Source organism: Salvia miltiorrhiza, chromosome 8, assembly GCF_028751815.1.
Source record: "Salvia miltiorrhiza cultivar Shanhuang (shh) chromosome 8, IMPLAD_Smil_shh, whole genome shotgun sequence".
Taxonomy (NCBI): domain Eukaryota; kingdom Viridiplantae; phylum Streptophyta; class Magnoliopsida; order Lamiales; family Lamiaceae; genus Salvia; species Salvia miltiorrhiza.
The window spans coordinates 606,181-628,018 of NC_080394.1; the positions used below are offsets into that span (position 1 = coordinate 606,181).

The following is a 21,838-nucleotide window of genomic DNA, read 5'->3' on the forward strand; positions in this document are numbered from 1 at the left end:
TACTAGTACTAGCTAGTTTAGAATATTTTATTCTATATACAAACGAAAAGCGTAATTAAAAATATAATCTATCCTTAATTCGAGAGAGATGGCAGAGTTTAAAATTTTGTTCTTTCTCTCTCCAGAAAAAAAGAAATCACATGATTAATTTGTCGAGCTCAATAATAAAACATCATATTTTAAAATTTATGTGAATTCAAACCCCTTCCCCAACTCCCACAAGTAAAAAAAAAATAAAAAATGGTAAAAGTAGGTAGGCCATGTTAGCAATCTCCAAAAACATAATTAATTTATGTGAATTCAAACCCTGTGGCATCTTTAGATAACTATTTAAATTTTTAACGACAAAGCATGTTATGAATTATTGGATCTATTATATGCCCGCATATCATGGTATATTGTTTAATAGTGTTATTCTTAAAAAAATCGTGCAAACTTTGAACGACAAAAATAAACATAGATTTCTTATTAGAATTTTAATTACTCTTCAACAGCTAATAGTAGGGTATGAACGACGAAATATATTGTATCTGCCATCTCTAATTAAGCTAAAAAACCAAAAAGTAAAAACATACCTCAGCATAGTTATCTAGAGTTCGTTACTGTTGATATGTGCTCAATATTTGGCTTAGAAAATGCCATGAATAATATTAATTTGTTTACATGTCATAGCTAGCTCTAGACATTTCTTAAAACGTAATATATGTCATAACTTAGCAAAAGGTGACAGGAAACTACCATCTTATGATGTTTAGTTCATATCATAGGCTAAATTATCTGTATTAATAACATTAATCAACTCTTATTGGCTTAAAGCGCCTTAATTAATTACTCACAACAATTCATTATGCCAGCTAATGATGAATCACCTTATCATTTTTTATACCATATTATTGAGTTTTGGTCGTCAGAGTGGTTGAGAAATGGTCTGAAGAGTTGCTGTCGTGACATCAAATAAGTATTTTTATTGCCTATTCTTTATTGAATGAAGAAGAAAACAAGGTAGAATCCAAAAACAAGTGGAGTTAATTAAGATAATGTGCTTTCTCATAAGCTAAACTACTTTCACACTTTTCCCCACCAACGAAAGTTAAACCTCTCCCTTTTTCCTCACACAACTCTCCAAGAACTAATTTCTCTGTTCCAAAATCAAAATTCTTTGCAATCTCCATTGAAGAATTTGTATTCACAACAACGAGTTCCATATCCTTATTCCTCTCTCTATATACTCTCACCAATACTAAATCAGTTTGACCAAAGAAATTCGAGTTTGGAATTGTTGCGATGGCAGAAGCTGTTGTGTCGACTGCTCTGGAAACCTTGCGCGATTTGTTGGTGGACGAAGCAAGGTTTCTATATGGTGTGGGTGACGAAGTGAGGGAGCTGGTGAAGCAGCTCAAAGAGATGAAGTGTCTCCTCAAAGATGCCGACAGAAGACGACATGAAAGCGAAACCTTATTCAACTTGATCTCGGAGATCAGAGATCTTGTGTACGAAGCGGAAGCTGCCATTGAAAGACACGCAGCTTATCAAGTGTTGGCAAGGAGAAGACGAGGCCGAGGCCTGAGACAGCTCATCTGCAGATATTCTTGTATTTTGGAAGAATTCAACTCGCTCCACCAACTAGGCTCCCAGATTTCAAAAATCAAATCCGATTTTGGAAGAGTCACCGAAGCCATGCGAGCCTACGGAATAAATAAGATCATCGATAGCGGGGAAAGCTCGGCTGCTGGCGACAACAACAGGTCAAGGAAGACCTTCCCTGAATTCGTGATCGGAGAGTGTTTTGTGGGGATGAAGGACGAGCTCAAGCAGCTTCTTCATCTCCTAGTGGAAGACGAAAAGCATCGAGTAATTTCAGTGTGGGGAATGGGGGGATCAGGCAAGACCACCATTGCCAAAAAGCTCTACAACGAGAACAGCACCAGCTTTGATCTTTGCGCGTGGGTTTGCATTAGTCAGCAATGTCAGAGTTTTCAATCAGTTTGGAAGGATGTTCTCATGCAGCTACAACATCAAAACACGAAGGATGGGCCAAAAATAAGGGAGGATGTTACAAGTTTGAACGAGTGGGAGTTGAAGGAGCGACTATGCAAGATACAAAAAGAGAAGCGATGCCTCATTGTTTTTGACGATCTTTGGGAAACTTCTCATTGGGATGGCTTCAAGCATCCCTTCCTTGTCCAAGATTTGCAGAGCAAAATCTTGATCACAACGCGCGAACGGGAAGTCGCGGAGATTGGATGCCCTGTCAAACTTGGGCTTCTAAAAGAGGAAGATGCTTTGGAACTACTCAAGAAGAAAGCATTTCCCCACACCAACATTCCAGGTTAGTTGAATTTGACTTCTAGTCTACAAATAATATTCTAGATTTACCTGCTTGTAGTTTCTTTTTTGCATCATCGGTCCCAAATTAGATGAGAGGATATGATTAAGTTATAAAGTTACTATTCAAGTAATTGTCATTTGTTTTTCAATGCAGAGTTTGCATTGGAAGAAAATGTTGAGAAAATTGGGAAAGATGCAGAGTTTGCATTGGAAGAAAATGTTGAGAAAATTGGGAAAGAAATGGTGAAGAAATGTGGGTATTTGCCGTTGGCAATTTGTTTACTCGGTGGGGTCTTGAGAAAGACAAATTCGATGATGGAGTGGAAGTTAGTCAAAGAATTCATATATAGAGATGAAAAGGAGATTGATGGAGTGCTAAATTTAAGCTATGAAAGTCTACCCTATTATTTGAAGTCATGCTTTCTCTATATGGGTATATTTCAAGAAGATGAAGATATATATGCTAACGATCTGTATCACATGTGGATAGCACAAGGCATGATTTCATATGAGAATATTGGAGACAAGCACAAAACTTTGATGGAAATTGCAGAGCTCTACTTGGGTGAGTTGGCCTCCAGGTCCATCGTCCAAGTTGAAATTCTCGATGGTGTCGCACCTGGAAGAAGATATTGGAGCTGCAAACTTCATGATGTAGTAAGAGAACTGTGTTTGAAATTGGGGAGAAGTGAGGATTTTGGTGTGCAGAGTTTGGAGTATCAAAGTGGGAAAGCTTCCTCACATAGGAAAATACAGCATTTGGCTGTACATTTCAGGAAAGAAGTTCAAGTGGAACCTGACGAGCTTACACTCACTTGGGGAGAAGATAGTAGCGAACATTTAAGGTCTCTTCAAATGTTCAATCACATAGATTCGGGTGTTGTTGAGTTTCCCCCGCAAGGTATTGTTGATTTTCAGAAATTCAAATTGCTGAGAGATCTAGTTATGGTGGGATTCAAATTTGAAGGAAGAAAGTTATCGAAAGGAATCGCTAGTCTTGTTCACCTTAGACGTTTGTGTTTAAAAAGATGTGATTTTGATAAGCTACCATCATCCATAAGGAATTTGGTATACATGGATACCCTTGAATTAACTGATTCGAGGAATGTTGGAGTTCCAAATGTTTTTAAGGAGATGGTACGTTTAAAGCACTTGTTTCTTCCCAATTATGATGAGGAAAAAATTGGAAGTTATCGATTGACATTGGACGAGGGAGTGATTGAGTTGGAGACCCTGTGGGATTGGGATAGTAGAGTGCATGACTTAAAATGTATGAACAGAATGAAGAATCTGCGAAGTTTCAGAACAAAAATATACGACAATGAAAGCTTGTCAGCCATCATCGACGTCATTGCTCTCATGGAAAAGTTACAGCATTGTTGGGTTGGAATCAAAAAGGGTTGCGAGTTAGGAACAAATAAGGGAGTGTTAACGCTGAAGAAGGTAATCACATGTCCCAATGTTCATGAATTGTGGATTGATGTTGTTAAGTTAGGGAAGGCGCTGGCAGAGTGCGGGAGTGACTTCATCAGTTCAAAACTTATAACTTTGGGGCTGTATGAATGTGAGATTGAGGATGATCCAATGGGGATACTGGGGAAGCTTCCTTGCTTGATATATTTGTATTTAATGAGTAAATCATTTGTGGGGGAGGAGATGACGTGTCCATCAAACAGTTTTCCTCGCCTCAAGAAGCTTGGGCTATATCAATTACCAAAGTTGAGAGAGTGGAGAGTGGAGGCAGGAGCCATGCCCCTTCTCTCTGAATTGGAGATCTATGATTGTTCCAGTCTGAAGATGCTTCCAGATGGTTTGAGTGGCATTTCTACTCTTCGGAAACTGGAGATTGCTGGAATGGCGGAAATGGGGAAGAGGGTATCGGCATCAGGAGAGGATTTCCACAAAGTCACCCATGTCCCTTCAATTATCATCCGAGACTATTGATGATGACTAACTAATCTAGTCTCCACCCGGGTAATGCTTGCACCAATTAATCTCATTCTCAATTCCCAATTCTGTTGCTTCAATTTCAGTTTTTCTCTAAAAGATCAGGTATCTCGATATGGTTTTAACTATAAAGCTCGACGCATTCTAAACTTGTATCGTCTTGGTTTTGGTTGCAGGGTACTTTTCTCCCCCGGCCCCCTTCGAGCTACAGTCTTGTCGTTCCACGTCCCAAGTATTTCTCTCTAATTATTTGCATTCTTTTCTCTGCAACCTTGTTTCTCTTTAATGTGTATATTTCTTTTTAAATAAATGTGTATAATTCTCTTGTATTATTAATCTGGTTGATTCTAGACAATTTATTTTAGACTTGCTTAGTTCCATATGGAGTTATTTTGGTAAGATTCAGTCCATGAGCCTTTGTATATAATTTCTGGAGATTTAAGCTTTATTTCAGTTGTTGAATTGTGATTTTTGTTGCTTGGTTGTTTAGAATCCAATAAATTGAAAACTGGGTTGCTTAATATGAATATACTATACTAATGGTAGTGTTATGGTTTGAATTGATGGATTTAAAATCACGATTGACATTCATGTTCGGTTTTTATATATAATTGCTCGATTTGGTTTTTATAAATTCACAAAACGAGCATCTTGCTTGTTGGTGTTGAAGAAATAATTGACATTAATTACTCACAACAATTCATTATGCCAACTAATGTTGAGAAATGGTCTGAATAAGTATTTTTAATGCATATTCGCTTATGACAAGGTTGAATTAATTATTGAATGAATAATTTAATAAAATACACCAGGTGGTCCCTGCTAAACAAAACAAGAGGAAATAATCAAGATTATGTGCTTTCTCACAAAGTTACTCTTTTCTCATAGAGGAAATACTCTGTTTCACAATCCAAATTCTTCGCAATCTCGATTGAAGAATTTGTATTCACCACAACGAGTTCCATATCCTTATTCCTCTCTCTATATACTCTCACCAATAGTAAATAGATCGATCGAGTCTGGAATTATTGCGATGGCAGAAGCAGTGGTGTCGACTGCTCTAGAAACCTTGCGCGATTTGTTGGTGGAAGAAGCAAGGTTTTTATATGGTGTGGGTGACCAAGTGAGGGAGCTCGAGATCCAGCTCAAAGAGATGAAATGTTTCCTTGAAGATTAGTTTACTTTTTAATTTAGTTTATTTCGTTAGTTTCGTATTTGCTTATTTCATGTTTGTTTTAATTTATTTGATTGTTTATAGTTTAATTATAAGTAGTTAAATTCTTAATTAGATGAGAATAATGAAATACTGATTTAATATCTGTGAGACTTAATTGTTCATATAATTGATTTCGATTTATTCCTTACGTTTAGAGTTAATTCCGATTTTATTTAAGCCTGATCAACTTAAGATTTAATTGGATTAAAGTCAATTGGTTCCTCAAATCCGTAATTGTTGGACTATGGCTGATTAATGATAAAGTTAACATATTCGTAGTAGAAATTGTAGGAATTATTTGATCGTATACGACGTCCACCACCCGTATACGAATAGGGGTGTTCATAATTTGATTTAAACCGTAAATCAAATCAAATCAAACCAAACCAATTATTATTATTATTATTATTATTATTATTATTATTATTATTATTATTATTATTATTATTATTATTATTATTATTATTCAAGTATATTTTAAAAGTTTAATAAAATTATATAATATTCCTATCCGTTAAAGTCTTTAATTACATATCATCACACAATAAGCTTACTTTTCTTAAACTTAATTCTTAACCCCTAATTTATTTGTTTAGATGGATGCTAGGACCTCGATAAACATGAATAATATGGAGAAAAGACATGCTTAAGATTTAGTTTTGATGCATATTAAATGTCTTTTTAGTATGTACTAACTTTTTTTTTTATTATCATTTTCTTCAATGTTATTTTATTTTTATTAATTTTGAAGACCTTAGATGTTTGACTTTTTATTACTCTAAAATATAAAAATAAAAAATATAAATAAATCGCAAACCAAACTGCATCAAACTGCATTAATACAGTTTGGTTTGGTTTGGTTTTAATATTAATACGGTTTGGTTATGGTTTAATTGGTTTGGTTTTGACGCCAAACCGCATCAAACCAAACCGCGAACACCCCTATGTACGAAGATCCATTCTGGATCGAACCACGTAATTTCGAGTGCGTGTGATTTCCATTTTGTTTCTATTTCGATTCGTCGTGTTCTCGTGGTTGAAGCCCAACCACTTATCAGCCCAATTACAAATATGAGCCCAACCCAACTTATTTCTCTGTTTTCTTTCTTTGAAACCTTATCTCTTTCATCTTCGATCCACTTTGAAAGAAATGGATCCATACCTTAATTAAAAGACCCAACAAACAGAAATTCAGCCCGTAAACTATCAGGCCCAACAGCACATCAATTTCATGTTATAAAACCGAAATCAAAAGCCCAATCTGATTAACTCGTATGCAAATTTAACCCATTTGAAAAAAAAAATCGCATAATATCATGATGTCGAGAAATTAAATATAGTCGAGAATATTGATGATCCATTTTAACATCAAGTGAGTTGTTGTGTGTTGGTGAGAGATTCAGTTTAATATATATGCTTGTGATTTTTCTAATGTGGAAGTTTGGGATAAATGAACCTCCCGCTTTTGTGGAGGGTCTTCCTCATTTACCATGCGTTTGCTCTTAATAAGATCAATTTCTTCATTTTATACACATATTCTAACTATTTGCTAAAAGTAGTGTGCTGACATTTTTGGTGTAACGACAACTATTTACACATATTTAACATATTTATACACATATTTAACATATTTATACACAGAGGAATGTTATGCTACATACCTTATGTGAGCACCTTACGTGAGCACCACTCACGTTTAGCCATCGTTAGCAGTATCTTTTTTGAGCTGCACCTACAATAAAATATTTGAGCTGCAAACTTCATGATGTAGTAAGAGAAGTATGTTTGAAATTTTGGGAAAATGGAGGATTTTGGTGTGCTGAGTTTGAAGTATCAAACTGGAAAACTTAATACCTTATTAAGTGAAGCTTCCTAACATATGAAAATACGACATTTGGCTATCCATTTCAGAAGAGAAGTCGAACTGGAACCTGGCGGGCTTGGAGAAGATGCTAGCAAACACTAAGGTCTCTTCAAATATTCAATCACTTCAGTTTGCGTGTTGCTGTTGAGTTTCCCCTGCAAAGTATCTTTGATTTTCAGAAATTCAAATTACTTAGAGATCTAGTTATGGAAGGATTTAAATTTTCAGGAAGGAAGTTACCGAAAGGAATCACTAATCTTGTTCACCTTAGATGTTTGCGTTTAGCAAGATGTGAATTTGATAAGCTACCGTCGTCCATAAGGAATTTGGTATACATGGATACCCTTCATTTAAGTTGTTAGAGAAATATTGAAGTTACTAACGTTTTTAAGGAGATGCTACGTTTAAAACACTTGGCTCTTCCCAATTATGATGAGAAAAAAATTGGAAGTTATCGATTAACATTGGACGAGGGAGTGGTTTGAGTTGGAGAGTCTGTTGGGGTTGGATAGTAGAGTGCATGAATTAAAATGTATGAACAAAATGAAGAATCTGAGAAATTTCTCAACAAAAATACACGACAACGAAAGTTTGTCAGCCATGATCTGTTTGATTTTGATGATTCTGCACAGTTTTATTCCACCCCTGACTCAAGAAATATTGAGTCTATTAATAAAGTAATAACATTTTAAATGCCAAATAAATTGCAGAGGTTATTTGCTAGTATAATCTTGGTATATAGTGTCCCAACAAATGTGAGAATCTTTTAGGATCCCTACTTTGATGCGTTGTCCAAAGATTTCAAAACTAAGTACTTCAATTGAATTGTGAGTTTACAAAACTTTGAAAAAGTTTATTACTATCTTAGAAAGCATGAGAAAAAAATATACATTCCTATGATCTTCCAGAAATTCTTAGATATGTTGATATGATAGGTAATGCAAATCATGAACAACAGACAATGCTTGTGTTGCATCGAGAAAGGAGACGGTGGAAGTTTTTTAATCTTGTAAAGTTTTTATTAATTGTGTTGAATCATCCGACATGTATATTAAATACTCCCTCCGCCCATTAAATAACTTCATTTTTTTTCTTTTTCGTCTATTCGCATAACATCTTCCTACTTCATTTTTGATAATAATCTCACTAACCATCACTCTTAAATTCCCCATTTATTTATACATATTGTCACTAATATAATGTAACCATACAAACTTATTAACTATCTCAACTTTTTTTAAATTGTGGGGGGCCTTTTCCACTTACCAAACACACAATTATATTTCTTAAAACCCCTTTCCACTGCTATGAGGAAGTTATTTTATGGACTTGTGTCATTATAATTTATTTTTTGCAGAATTCTAATTTAATATTGATTTATTATCTGCAACAAATAAAAGTTTAAATATAATATTGAGGAATATTTAAAAACAACTATTTTTAAGAGTTCAGAAATTTAGAAAAAAAAAATATGTATTGATAATGTTTAGCATCCAATAAATTGAAAATTGGGTTGCTTAATATGAATACATGTAATTCTTAGCTCAAAGTCTAAATATTATATTGAGGAATATTCATGTTGGTTAGCATGAATATACTAATACTAATGGTAGTGTTGTGCTTTGATTTGATGGATTTAAAATCATGATTGGTGAATATTTAGCTCAACCGTTTTCTTTACTTTGAAAACTCTTTCCTACTATAAATAAGTGATCAAGTAATTATTAACGAAGCCCGACTATATATCAGCCCAATTGCAAAGATCCACTAATGAAAGAAATGGATCCACGCCTTAATTAAAAGATCCAATAAACATAAATTAAACCCACAAATTATGAGGCCCAACAGTACTTCAATTTCATGTTATAAAATCCAACTCAAAAGCCCAATCAAATTAAGTACTTCCTCCGTCCATATAAAAAGTGTTCCTCTCTAAATGACACGGATTTTAATAAATTAGTTGAATGTGTTGTGACTTATTAGTGGACTGTAAGGGTCCCGCTTTAATGTAAGTAGAAAACTTACCAAAAATAGACCGGATATATTTTATGAGGACGAAGAAAATGACAAATTGGATACATTTTATGAGGATGAAGGGAGTATATGTTGTTATCATACCTTAATATGTATATGTTTGAAAATTCAGTATGATCGCTGGATCTTTAAAAAATTTATAATAAAACTTCTATAAATTAATAACTTCGGGACCTTAGAATTTTATCTATAAATTAATAATTTATTAATATATCGATAAATTTTAAAGATGTTTACTGTAGTTATAGAATTAAATAAACCGAATGCTAATTAAAAAAATTTAATATACTACACCGACGATGCCCGGTGAAAATTGATCGATCGACAAAGTGAGATATGACAGAACACCGACGGTGAGGTCAGTGTCCACATAATCAGTAAAAAAATTACCAACGAATTTTTGATGTCGTCGGTGATCATTGATGGCCTTCCGGACAAATAGTTCATCGTTTTATCTACTGACGTCGCCGGAGTGGGCCAGCGATTTTACTGATGAATACAAATGTATGTAATTGAAAATACATCACCGGTTCAAAAGGATTACCAATATTAATATAACCCCAATATTAAGTAATAAGGTTTTAAGATAATGAGGCATAATTCCAAGTAAAGCAACTTAACATTGCAATACAATGAATTTAAACAAAAATATAACCTCATTAGCCAACTACTAATCATAATCAACCCAATAGCTAAAATCATTATTGAAACAAAAACTCAACATTTACTAGAGAACCAAAAGCAAGCAAGCAAACCAAGAAATGCAGCAACTGATGCTCCAACTGATGCCACGTCAATTTCGCATTTAGGGAAAACACTCATAGTGGGAAAATCAGAAAATAAGTAAATTAAAGGTAATGTATTATGAAGCAGATCGATTTTAAAAATAGCGTGCAATTTTAGAATTTGGTAAAACTTTGTGTATTCAGGGACTATTAACCCACGTATATTAACAATATATGTTTTGTAATTCTATTTTTATTGTCATCTTATTATCTTCTCAGACCACTCCACTAATTAAAGGTAAGGAGCACAAATACTATTAAAATCAAAAGTACTGCAACTACTCCACTAATAAAGGTAAATTAAGAGCACAAATACCACTGAAAAGCAACTAAAGCGATAAATATTGATTCCTTAGTTTGAACTTTAACTACTTTTCATTGAATGGGCGAGAATCATTGAATGAAGAAGAAGAAGAAGAAGAAAACAAGGTAGAAACACAATAATGAGTTGGTGCTTTCTCAGAAGCTAAACTACTTTCACTCTTTTCTCATACAACTCTCCAAGTCCTAATTTCTCTGTTCCGGAATAAAAATTCTTTGCAATCTCCATTGAAGAATTTGTATTCACCACAACGAGTTCCTCATCCTTATTCCTCTCTATATATACTCTCACCAATAGTAAATCAATTTGACCGTTTGGAATTGTTGCGATGGCAGAAGCAGTGGTGTCGACTGCTCTAGAAACCCTGCGCGATTTGTTGTTGGAAGAAGCAAGGTTTTTATATGGTGTGGGCGATGAAGTGAAGGAGATCGAGTGGCAGCTCAAAGAGATGAAGTGTCTCCTCAAAGATGCCGATAGAAGACGACATGAAAGCGAAACCATATTCAATTGGATCTCGGAGATCAAAGATCTTGTGTACAGAGCGGAAGCTGCCATTGAAAGACACGCAGCTTATCAAGTGTTGTCAAGGAGAAGACGAGGTCTCAGACAGCTCGTCCGCAAATGTAGTTGCAGTCTGCAAAAATACAAGTCAATCCACCAACTAGGCTCGGAGATTTCACCGATCAAATCCCGACTTGAAAGGATAAACAAGGAAATGTTAGAAAGTGGCATAAAGAAGAGCATCATCAACAATACAGATGAAGGGGAAAGCTCGTCCGCCAACAACAGAGCAAGGAAGAGCTTCCCCGAATTCGAGATCGGAGACTGTTTTGTGGGAATGAAGGACGAGCTCAAGCAGCTTCTTCATCTCCTAGTGGAAGACGAAAAGCATCGAGTAATTTCAGTGTGGGGAATGGGGGGATCAGGCAAGACCACCATTGCCAAAAAGCTCTACAACGAGACCAACACCAGCTTTGATCTTTGCGCATGGGTTTGCATTAGTCAGCAATGTCAGAGTTTTCAATCAGTTTGGAAGGATGTTCTCATGCAGCTACAGCATCAAAACACGAAGCATGGGCCAAAAATAAGGGAGGATGTTACAAGTTTGAGCGAGTGGGAGTTGAAGGAGCGACTATGCAAGATACAAAGAGAGAAGCGATGCCTCATTGTTTTTGACGATCTTTGGGAAACTTCTCATTGGGATGGCTTCAAGCATCCCTTCCTTGTCCAAGATTTGCAGAGCAAAATCTTGATCACCACGCGCGAACGGGAAGTCGCGGAGATTGGATGCCCTGTCAAACTTGGGTTTCTAAAAGAGGAAGATGCTTTGGAACTACTCAAGAAGAAAGCATTTCCCCACACCAACATTCCAGGTTAGTAGGATTTGACTTCTAGTCTACAAATAATATTCTAGATTTACCTGCTTGTAGTTTCTTTTTTGCATCATCGGTTCCAAATTAGATGAGAGGATATGATTAAGTTATAAAGTTATTATTCAAGTAATTGTCATTTGTTTTTCAATGCAGAGTTTGCATTGGAAGAAAATGTTGAGAAAATTGGGAAAGAAATGGTGAAGAAATGTGGGTATTTGCCGTTGGCAATTTGTTTACTCGGTGGGGTCTTGAGAAAGACAAATTCGATGATGGAGTGGAAGTTAGTCAAAGAATTCATATATAGAGATGAAAAGGAGATTGATGGAGTGCTAAATTTAAGCTATGAAAGTCTACCCTATTATTTGAAGTCATGCTTTCTCTATATGGGTATATTTCAAGAGGATCAAGATATAAATGCTAACGATCTATATATGATGTGGATAGCACAAGGCATGATTTCATATGGGAATATTGGAGACAAGGACAAAACTTTGGTGGAAATTGCAGAGCTCTACTTGGGTGAGTTGGCCTCCAGGTCCATCGTCCAAGTCATATTTTTCGATGGTGTCGCACCTGGAAGAAAATATAGGAGCTGCAAACTTCATGATGTAGTAAGAGAACTATGTTTGAAATTGGGGAGAAGTGAGGATTTTGGTGTGCAGAGTTTGGAGTATCAAAGTGGGAAAGCTTCCTCGCATAGGAAAATACGGCATTTGGCTATATATTTCAGCAAAGAAGTTCAAGTGGAACCTGACGAGCTTACAGTCACTTGGGGAGAAGATAGTAGCGAACATTTAAGGTCCCTTCAAATGTTCAGTCACATAAATTCGGGTGTTGTTGAGTTTCCCCCGCAAGGTATTGTTGATTTTCAGAAATTCAAATTGCTGAGAGATCTATCTATGGTGGGATTCAAATTTGAAGGAAGAAAGTTATCGAAAGGAATCACTAGTCTTGTTCACCTTAGACGTTTGTGTTTAGAAAGATGTGATTTTGATAAGCTACCATCGTCCATAAGGAATTTGGTATACATGGATACCCTTGATTTAACTTATTCGATGAATGTTGGAGTTCCAAATGTTTTTGAGGAGATGGTACGTTTAAAGCACTTGTTTCTTTCGGAGTATGATGAGGAAAAAATTGGAAGTTATCGATTGACATTGGACGAGGGAGTGATTGAGTTGGAGACCCTATTTGATTTGGATAGTAGAGTGCATGAACTAAAATGTATGAACAGAATGAAGAATCTGCGACATTTCAAAACAAAAATACACGACAATGAAAGCTTGTCAGCCAACATCGACGCCATTGCTCTCATGGAAAAGTTACTGTCTTGTGCGGTTGAAATCAAAAAGGGTTGCGAGTTAGGAACAAATAAGGGAGTGTTAACGCTGAAGAAGGTAATCACATGTCCCAATCTTCATGAGTTGTGGATTGAAGTTAAGTTAGGGAAGGCGCTGGCAGAGTGCGGGAGTGACTTCATGATGAGCTCAAGACTTACGTCTTTGTGGCTGTATGAATGTGAGATTGAGGATGATCCAATGGGGATACTGGGGAAGCTTCCTTGCTTGATATATTTGTATTTATGGACGAAATCATTTGTGGGGGAGGAGATGACGTGTCCATCAAACAGTTTTCCTCGCCTCAAGTTGCTTGAGCTATCTCAATTACCAAAGTTGAGGGAGTGGAGAGTGGAGGCAGGAGCCATGCCCCTTCTCTATGAATTGAAGATCTATGATTGTTCCAGTCTGAAGATGCTTCCAGATGGTTTGAGTGGCATTTCTACTCTTCGGAAACTAGAGATTAATGGAATGGCGGAAATGGGGAAGAGGGTATCGGCATCAGGAGAGGATTTCCACAAAGTCAGCCATGTCCCTTCAATTATCATCCGAGACTAAATGATGACTAACTAGTCTAGTCTCCACCCGGGTAATGCTTGCACCAATCTCATTCTCAATTCGCAATTCTTTAATAAAGCTCGATAAGGTTTTAATAAAGCTCGACTCATTCTAAAGCTTGTATCATCTTTCTCTTGGTTGCAGGGTACTTTTCTCCCCCCTTCGAGCTACAGTCTTGTTTAGTTTCTCTTTAATTACTTGCACTCTTTTCTCTGCAACCTTGTTTCTCTTTAATCACTTATTTTGAAATAAATGTGTATATATTTCTTTTGTGCGTGGCTCCAAGCCTGACATCATAGTGGTGCCCATATTTCATTGCGTGTATTATTAATTAATCTGTTTGATTTTGATGATTCTGCACAATTTGCTTAGTTCCATATGTAGCTGTTTTGGTGAGATTCGACTCTGAAGATTTAAGCTATATAATTCTGTTCTTGAATTGTTGATTTTTGAAGGATTTGAAGCTGCTTTAGTTGGACTCTTTTCCGGTCAACATATAGGGAATTGTATTCAAATTCCTGTTGTGTTTGAATTCAATTAATTGTTTGTAATTAACGTTTCAAAATTTTCAACTCAATCTATTAATTTTAGACAGGAAAAAAAAACAAGGGAAATGGTCAGTTGAAGAGAGAGAGGGCGAACAATAGACTCAATTTTCCATGTCAACAAATTAAGTGTTTGTCAAGACTGATAGTAAAACGAAACATAAAATTCTTAATAATGCCAATTCAGCATATACCTTCACCATTATTTGAGCAATGGAATGAGAGAGTTAAGGTTCAAAAGATTAACGAAAATGCCCCAAATATTGTATCAGTACTCGATGTTTATATGACACATCCCAGAAAATATACTTTTGTAAACATAGTACTAAAGCTGCGTTTACATTGATGGAAAATGAGAGAGAAAATATATTTTCACTCATTTTTTACCATTTTCACATGTTTAGTATGGTGGAAATTTTTTCCGAGGAGGGTGAAATATTTTTTCGAGCAATTCATTTTCACCCATTTTCTCTTTAATATTTGATTATTATCCTATGGTAGGGGTGGGAAAATATTTTTTAACATTTTCTTATCTTTTCATCTCTAGTAAACATATAATAAAAAAAAAGAGAAAAATATAATATTTTCTCATCTTTTTTTATCCATCATTTTCCAATGAAAATTTTACAACCAAAGTAAACGCACCCTACGTAAAATAGGTGCTATGAACAGAATTATTCATACTTTCATTTATCAGCCCAATTGCAAAGATGAGTCCAGCCCAATTTCATTCCCTCTCTTCCACTCCATCTAAAATGGACCCATTTTTTAATTAAGAGATCCAACAAACATAAATTCGGCCCACAAATTACAAGGCTTAACACCACTTTAATGTTACAAAATCAAACTCAAAAGCCCCAATCTGATTAACTTAGCTTATGCAAATTTAATCCATTTAAAAAAAATCACATAATATGATGATATCGAGAAATTAAATATAGTCGAGGAAGACGATGTCGAGAATATTGATGATCCATTTTATAAATTATTTTTTATAAAAATAAAAATTATTATTATATTATAAACTCTAATTAGTATTTATCATTGAAAAATTAAAATTTAAAAAATTATATACCCTAACTTTGTATTAATGAACCCAAATAATCTATTATTAATTCAAATAAATATAAAAAAATAATTATAAACTCTAAATGGATAAATGAACCCTTGTTAATTATCTTTATATTATATAAAACCATAATAAATTAAAATTGAATAAAAAATAATTTAAAAATATAAAGAAATAAACAGTGGCACACGTGATACACACTATATTTTGGGACAGATGATCCCATTTGGAAGGGTCGTTTTGTACCCACCATCCCCACAATTACGACCACATGCTCCTTATCCTTTCTCCTTCACTAATTTCCTTCACTCTCACCACTACCAAATCAACAGTGTTCCACCAATCAATTAAGCCAAAGAAATCTGAGCTTCAATTCCCTCAAATTGTTGCAATGGCAGAAGCAGTGGTATCGATGGCTCTAGAAACCTTGCGCGATTTGTTGAAAGAAGAACAAATCACAATGATACTCCTATTCTCAATAACTCTCCCAATAATCTTGATCTTTTATCTTCTCCACAAAACCAAAACCCCTCATCTCCCACCGGGCCCGCCGCCCCTGCCGTTGATCGGAAACCTCCACCACCTCGCCGCCGCCCCAAACCTTCACCTCTACCTCCACCAACTCACCAAAAAATATGGTCCCATTATCCACATGAAATTAGGTCCAATTCCTCTCCTAGTAGTTTCCTCACCAAAATTAGCCAAAGAAGTTTTGAAAAATCAAGATTCAAAATTTTGCAGCCGACCAAAATCTTTAGGCCAACAAAAACTTTCCTACAACAACTCCGACATAATCTTCTCACCATACAATGAGTATTGCAAGGAGATGAGAAAAATCACAACCATTCATCTCCTAAGCCCTAAAAAAGTCCAATCCTTTCGCCCCATCCGCGAAGACGAGATCTCTCGTATGATCTCGAAGATTCGGGAAGCTTCCGATGAAAATCAAGCTGTGAATATGTGTGAAATGGCTGTCTCACTCGGCATTAACTTGATATGCAAGATTGCCTTCGGCAAGGAATGTCCTAGAAGGTTCGATGAGCTTCTAGAAGAAGTTCAGGCCGTGGCCGTGGCTTTCTACGTGTCGGATTACTTTCCGGCCTTCGGCTGGGTGGATAAGCTCACCGGAATGATCGGAAGGCTCGATTCCGCGGTGAAGAAGATGGATTCGTTTTATCAGGAGCTCATCGACGAGCATCTTGATCAGAAGAGAGTGAAGGAAGTGGAAGAAGAGGATGGTGATGTTCTTGATGTGTTGATTCAGCTCAAAATGCAACACAAGATTCCTACCATTGATTTTGGATGGGATAACATTAAAGCCATGCTAATGGTATGATTGAATTTAATTTTGCTCATAGATTTTTATTATTATTAGTTTCTATATGTGAAATTTTTTACCACTTTCTTGCATTTTCATTAACAAAATTTTTTATTTTATTTTTATTTTTATTAATATGTGGAGATGATCCATAAATGCAATATAGGAGATATTGTGTGATGAATTGATGATGTAGTAAAGGGAGAATCATTATTAATTCTCTTTTAATTTTTTTAAAAAAATCTAGTTTTTAGGATTTGGATTTTCAAAATTTTGGAATTCGAATCTGGATTTTGATTTTTTTTCAGATCCTGATTCTGCCCAGATTTAGTCCGTGAATTCGAATCGGTTTCTTTTATTATAATTTAATTAATTAAAATCCAACACGAATCAGATCCTGATTCATGTTTTTGTAAGACGAAAAGAGTATATTATGTAGATATTGTTGTTTCTAGCAAGCTTTAGCACATAATTCTAGTTAATATTGTATTTTATTTGGAGAGAGAGAAATTTTTGTGGTTGCTATTTTTTTTTTTTTTTTTTGGTTGCTAGTAATTAGGAATCAAGTATTTCAAAGCATGAGGAGTACTACGAGTAAATGCATGCATGCATGCTTCAATGTAGTTTTATTACTATACACCAAAATTTTAATTAACTTGTAAATTTCTTTTTAAATTGTTACTCTATATCAATTCTTTTTATTTTTGAGACATACACTATATTAATTCTTATTTTATATTAAACCTTATAGTGAAAAATTTGTGAGCTTTGACACTCTCGTAGAAATAATAATTTGGTTTGACCATCTCTTTGTAGGATATATTTATAGCTGGAGCAGAAACAAGTTCATCCGTAATTATTTGGACGATGACAGCTCTAATGAAATCACCCAACAATATTAAGCAGAAATTGCAAAATGAAATCAGAAGTTTAGTAGGAGAAAAGGGCAAAGTAGATGAAGATGATTTGCCTAAACTTCCATATCTAAGAGCAGTAGTGAATGAAAGCATGAGGTTGTACCCTCCTGGTCCACTGCTTATACCTAGAGAAACAATTGAAAGATGCACCCTAGAGGGCTACCAAATTCAACCAAAAACAATGGTTTTTGTGAACGCGTGGGCAATTGCAAGAGATCCCGAGTACTGGGAGAATCCAGATGAGTTCGTGCCTGAGAGGTTCTTGAACAACGTAAAAGGGAAAGATTTTGAGTTTCTACCGTTTGGAGCGGGGCGAAGAATGTGCCCCGGAATGGCTATGGGGCTTCTAAATGTGGAGCTCACACTTGCAAATCTACTCTATAGTTTCGACTGGGGATTGCCCATCGGAATCCAGGCAGATGACGTGGATACGACTCCGTCGCCTGGCCTCGCCATGCAGAAGAAAACTCCGCTTCTTGTTGTGCCTAAAAATTATGATGTTTAGTTCGGAATAATGTAATCCTGCACCCTTAGCATGAACAAGTAATGTTGTTGATTTTGAGATGAGGATTCATGGATGTAGTAACTAGAAGGTGCTCACTAGGGTGCTTACGTCATGTATGATGTTACAAATGAGATCTCATGTCCCATATTTTATTGTGTCACATTTCACTATTTCATAACTATTCATTACAAAAATAAAAATATAGTTCGATTCGTCCACAAAATGCTTACACATTTGAGAATTATACGAGTTTTGATAAATTGATTTAGTGTGTTGTGAGTGGAATTAAAGCACAACTTTTATGGTAGTTTTAAATTGATTAATGTGGTTAAGTGGCGGGCCCATTAATGACAATATTGATAATATTGAGGATTATAATTAAGTGAGAATTTTGCAAAAAAAAAAAAAACTAATGATAGTTTTTTTTTAGTTCAACATATGCATTATTATGTTTAATAGCATGCATTTCTTGTGTATACATATATACTACCTATGTTTGGATATCATATGATTCTTTCTCTCTTTATGTAGATAAATCTATGGTGAACGCATCACCTCGGTCAGATCGCATGAAGATTGAAACTTCTACCTTTTTAATGACTTTATATATATACTCAATATTATAGTGTTATTTTGTTCTGACGAAAATGGTAGTTCTTATATGGAACCTTTCGTGATCGTTTTCATGATCAATAGATTTGCCCATTGCTTCTACACAATATGTCAAATTTAATTTAAAAGTATATATGGCAAAAGAAGTTTCCATTATTCAATTATATGTGCATGAACAAGTTAATTATGTCACATGAAACATATAGTCTTGCTCATGAGTCATGATATGTCAATATCCACAGTATATAATTAATTGTAATGCAATTATTAAGTACTAATATTACATAGTAGGTAAAAAAAAAAAAAAAAAAAGCATTATAAATGTTGGATCAAGAAAACAAGCACAGATCAAATCCAAACACATCCAATTATCCTTCAAAAATTCACTCACAATGATCATACTTCTACTCTCAATAACTCTCCCAATAATCTTGCTCCTTTACATCCTCTATAAAACCAAACATCAGGCAAAAACCACTCTACCACCGGGCCCGCCCCCGCTGCCGTTAATCGGAAACCTCCACCAGCTCGCGGGGGCCGCGGACCCACACATCTATCTCCACCAGCTCTCAAGAAAATACGGCCCGATAATCCACATGAAACTAGGCTCCACTCCTCTCCTAGTAATCTCCTCATCAAAACTAGCCAAACAAGTCTTGAAAATTCAAGATTCATCATTTTGCAGTAGGCCCAAATTACTAGGGCTGCAGAAGCTATCCTACAACAGCTCCGATTTAGTCTTCACACCATACAACGAGAGGTGGAGGGAGATGAAGAAGGTGACACACATTCACCTCTTAAACCCTAAAAAAGTTCAATCCTTTCGCCCCCTTCGCGAAGAGGAGATCTCTCTCATGATCACCAAGATTCGAAGCTCTTGCTCCGATAATCGAGCCGTGAATTTGAGCGAGGCGACCATGGCCGCCGCCAGCCGCTTGACAAGCGCAATTTGTTTTGGGAAGAGGTACGAGGAGGGCGGATCGGAGACGAGGAGATATGGCCGGATTGTGAGAGGATTCGACGCGCTCACGACAGCTTTCTTTGTTTCCGATTACTTTCCGGCGTTGAGTTGGGTGGATAAAATCAGTGGGAAAATGAGAGATGCTGATAGGATGTGCAAGGACATGGATTCTTTCTATCAAGAGCTCATCGACGAGCGCCTCTATTCGAGGGCGAGGGCGGAGGTGGAGGAGGAGGAGGATATGCTTAGTGTGTTGATAAAGCTTATAGAAGACAAGTCTTCTTCCACTCATCTCACTTGGGACAACATCAAAGCCCTTCTAATGGTGAGCTTTGTTTTACTTAATTGTTAATTTATATGTTAGGGCTATCTTTTTTGTTTTATAGATTTATTTTGATTCTAATACATCATGAATTATTTTTGCGATTATTAATTTCATAAATTACATAAAAATCTACGCTCGATATATATTTTTATTAATTATTTGAAGTTATAGAGAAAAAGAACAAATTGAAGTCGATTTTTATGTAGTTTATAAAATCATTGATCTCAGTAGCAATTCATGACATACTAGAATTTTTATTCTAGAACAACGAAGCGCAACTCAGTTGGTAAGACGCTTCTTCGGCCTCTAATCAATAGGTCGCGGGTTTGATTCACCAAGGGGGCAAATCCCTATTATTGATCCTCTTTTTTTTTCTTGAAAAAAAAAAGGAATACAAATTCTAGATCCACCACAGATCACAAATGAAGAACTTTGCTGGAAAAATAAATTAAAGATATTGTAGTAAATAATTGGAAGATGGAGTACTTTTAATTGTTACACACGTGAAAATTTCTGATATTGGTAAACATTTTGTAGGATATGATTGCAGCTTCATCAGAAACAATTCCAGCTTCAACTATTTGGACGATGACAGCTCTAATCAAAGCTCCCAAAGTCATGATGAAGAAACTGCAAAATGAAATCAGAAGTTTGGTAGGAGAAAAGGGCAAAGTAGATGAAGATGATTTGCCCAAACTTCCATATCTAAAAGCAGTAATAAATGAGAGTTTTAGAATGTACCCTCCAGGGCCATTGCTCCTACCAAGAGAATCAATGGAGACAAGCATTCTAGACGGCTACGAAATCGCGCCCAAAACGATGGTTTATGTTAACGCGTACGCTGTAGGGAGAGATCCCGAGTACTGGAAAAATCCAGATGAGTTTATTCCCGAGAGATTCTTGAATAGTAATATTGACTTCAAAGGGCAAGATTTCGGGCTCATTCCATTCGGGTCGGGGCGAAGAATGTGCCCCGGCATGAATATAGGACATTTGTCAATGGAGCTTATGGTTGCAAATTTGCTCTACAGTTTTGATTGGGAATTGCCTAAAGGAATTCATGTAGAAGATGTGGATACAAATCCAACGCTTGGAATTGCAGTGCATAAGAAAAATGCCCTACTACTTGTGCCTAAAATTTATGGTTTTTAATTAGTGTGTGTGTTTTGTAAAGTTTATGGTGTTTAATTAGTGTGTGTGTAATTTTCTTGCAAACAATAAGAAGGATATTAGTTCGGATGCTATGTCCTACAATTTTTATGTGTTGTTGTGTCCTATTATTGATTTATCAATTTATAATATTTATATAAAAATAAAAATTATTAGGGTAAAACGAGTATATTTGTCTACTTTCTTGATATACATTTTTAACGACTGGAGACACTTATTCGAAAACGAAGTGAGTACTTAAGGATATATATAATTCATGTAGCCAACGAAATCTAGTTCAAGTGATATATTGAGACACCTAAAGACTCTTCTTTGTGAGAGGTCGGGTCTTTGGTTCAATCCTACTTGCATGATGCAGCTATCATTTTAATTTTGTGAAATATTTAACTTGTGGGACACATGTAATTTTGTAATAAGCTATGTTCGAAATGTATACATATTTTGAATTAACTGTTTGGAAACTTAATTTCTCATGATTATATATATAGTTATTAAAAAAATATTATTTATATATTTTTTTTATTGTCTTAAGGTAATAGGTGTCTTAGATCGACCAACGTACAACTTCTCTTACACGAATGTACGAGTTTTAAAACACCAAATCAATTAAAAATCACTAAAGTTGTTGAGTTTTATTAATTTTAAAATTCTT

General features: G+C 35.4%; 4 protein-coding genes across 6 annotated transcripts; all 4 read left to right on the forward strand.

The window, feature by feature from the left end:
• The first annotated feature begins 985 nt into the window (after positions 1 to 985).
• LOC130999701 (probable disease resistance protein At1g58602) lies at positions 986 to 4,751 on the forward strand. 2 transcript variants are annotated; one of them, XM_057925319.1, is made up of 3 exons: positions 986 to 2,329; positions 2,483 to 4,302; positions 4,452 to 4,751. In XM_057925319.1, the coding sequence occupies exons 1-2, from the start codon at positions 1,285 to 1,287 to the stop codon at positions 4,270 to 4,272; spliced, it is 2,835 nt and encodes a 944-aa protein (XP_057781302.1). In that variant the 5' UTR covers positions 986 to 1,284; the 3' UTR covers positions 4,273 to 4,302; positions 4,452 to 4,751. The 2 variants fall into 2 exon arrangements, with proteins under 2 accessions (XP_057781302.1, XP_057781303.1); XM_057925320.1 differs by having other exon boundaries at positions 2,528 to 4,302.
• Positions 4,752 to 10,498: 5,747 nt separating this feature from the next.
• Positions 10,499 to 14,041, forward strand: LOC130999705 (probable disease resistance protein At1g58602). Of its 2 annotated transcripts, XM_057925326.1 has the most exons (3): positions 10,499 to 11,869; positions 12,023 to 13,795; positions 13,909 to 14,041. In XM_057925326.1, the coding sequence occupies exons 1-2, from the start codon at positions 10,825 to 10,827 to the stop codon at positions 13,762 to 13,764; spliced, it is 2,787 nt and encodes a 928-aa protein (XP_057781309.1). In that variant the 5' UTR covers positions 10,499 to 10,824; the 3' UTR covers positions 13,765 to 13,795; positions 13,909 to 14,041. The 2 variants fall into 2 exon arrangements, with proteins under 2 accessions (XP_057781309.1, XP_057781308.1); XM_057925325.1 differs by having other exon boundaries at positions 12,023 to 14,041.
• Positions 14,042 to 15,676: 1,635 nt separating this feature from the next.
• On the forward strand, positions 15,677 to 18,180 carry LOC130999719 (6,7,8-trihydroxycoumarin synthase-like). Its single transcript, XM_057925338.1, has 2 exons — positions 15,677 to 16,708; positions 17,513 to 18,180. The coding sequence occupies exons 1-2, from the start codon at positions 15,770 to 15,772 to the stop codon at positions 18,116 to 18,118; spliced, it is 1,545 nt and encodes a 514-aa protein (XP_057781321.1). The 5' UTR covers positions 15,677 to 15,769; the 3' UTR covers positions 18,119 to 18,180.
• A 901-nt stretch (positions 18,181 to 19,081) lies between these two features.
• Positions 19,082 to 21,349, forward strand: LOC130999720 (6,7,8-trihydroxycoumarin synthase-like). Its single transcript, XM_057925339.1, has 2 exons — positions 19,082 to 20,016; positions 20,554 to 21,349. The coding sequence occupies exons 1-2, from the start codon at positions 19,123 to 19,125 to the stop codon at positions 21,166 to 21,168; spliced, it is 1,509 nt and encodes a 502-aa protein (XP_057781322.1). The 5' UTR covers positions 19,082 to 19,122; the 3' UTR covers positions 21,169 to 21,349.
• The last annotated feature ends 489 nt before the right edge of the window (positions 21,350 to 21,838 follow it).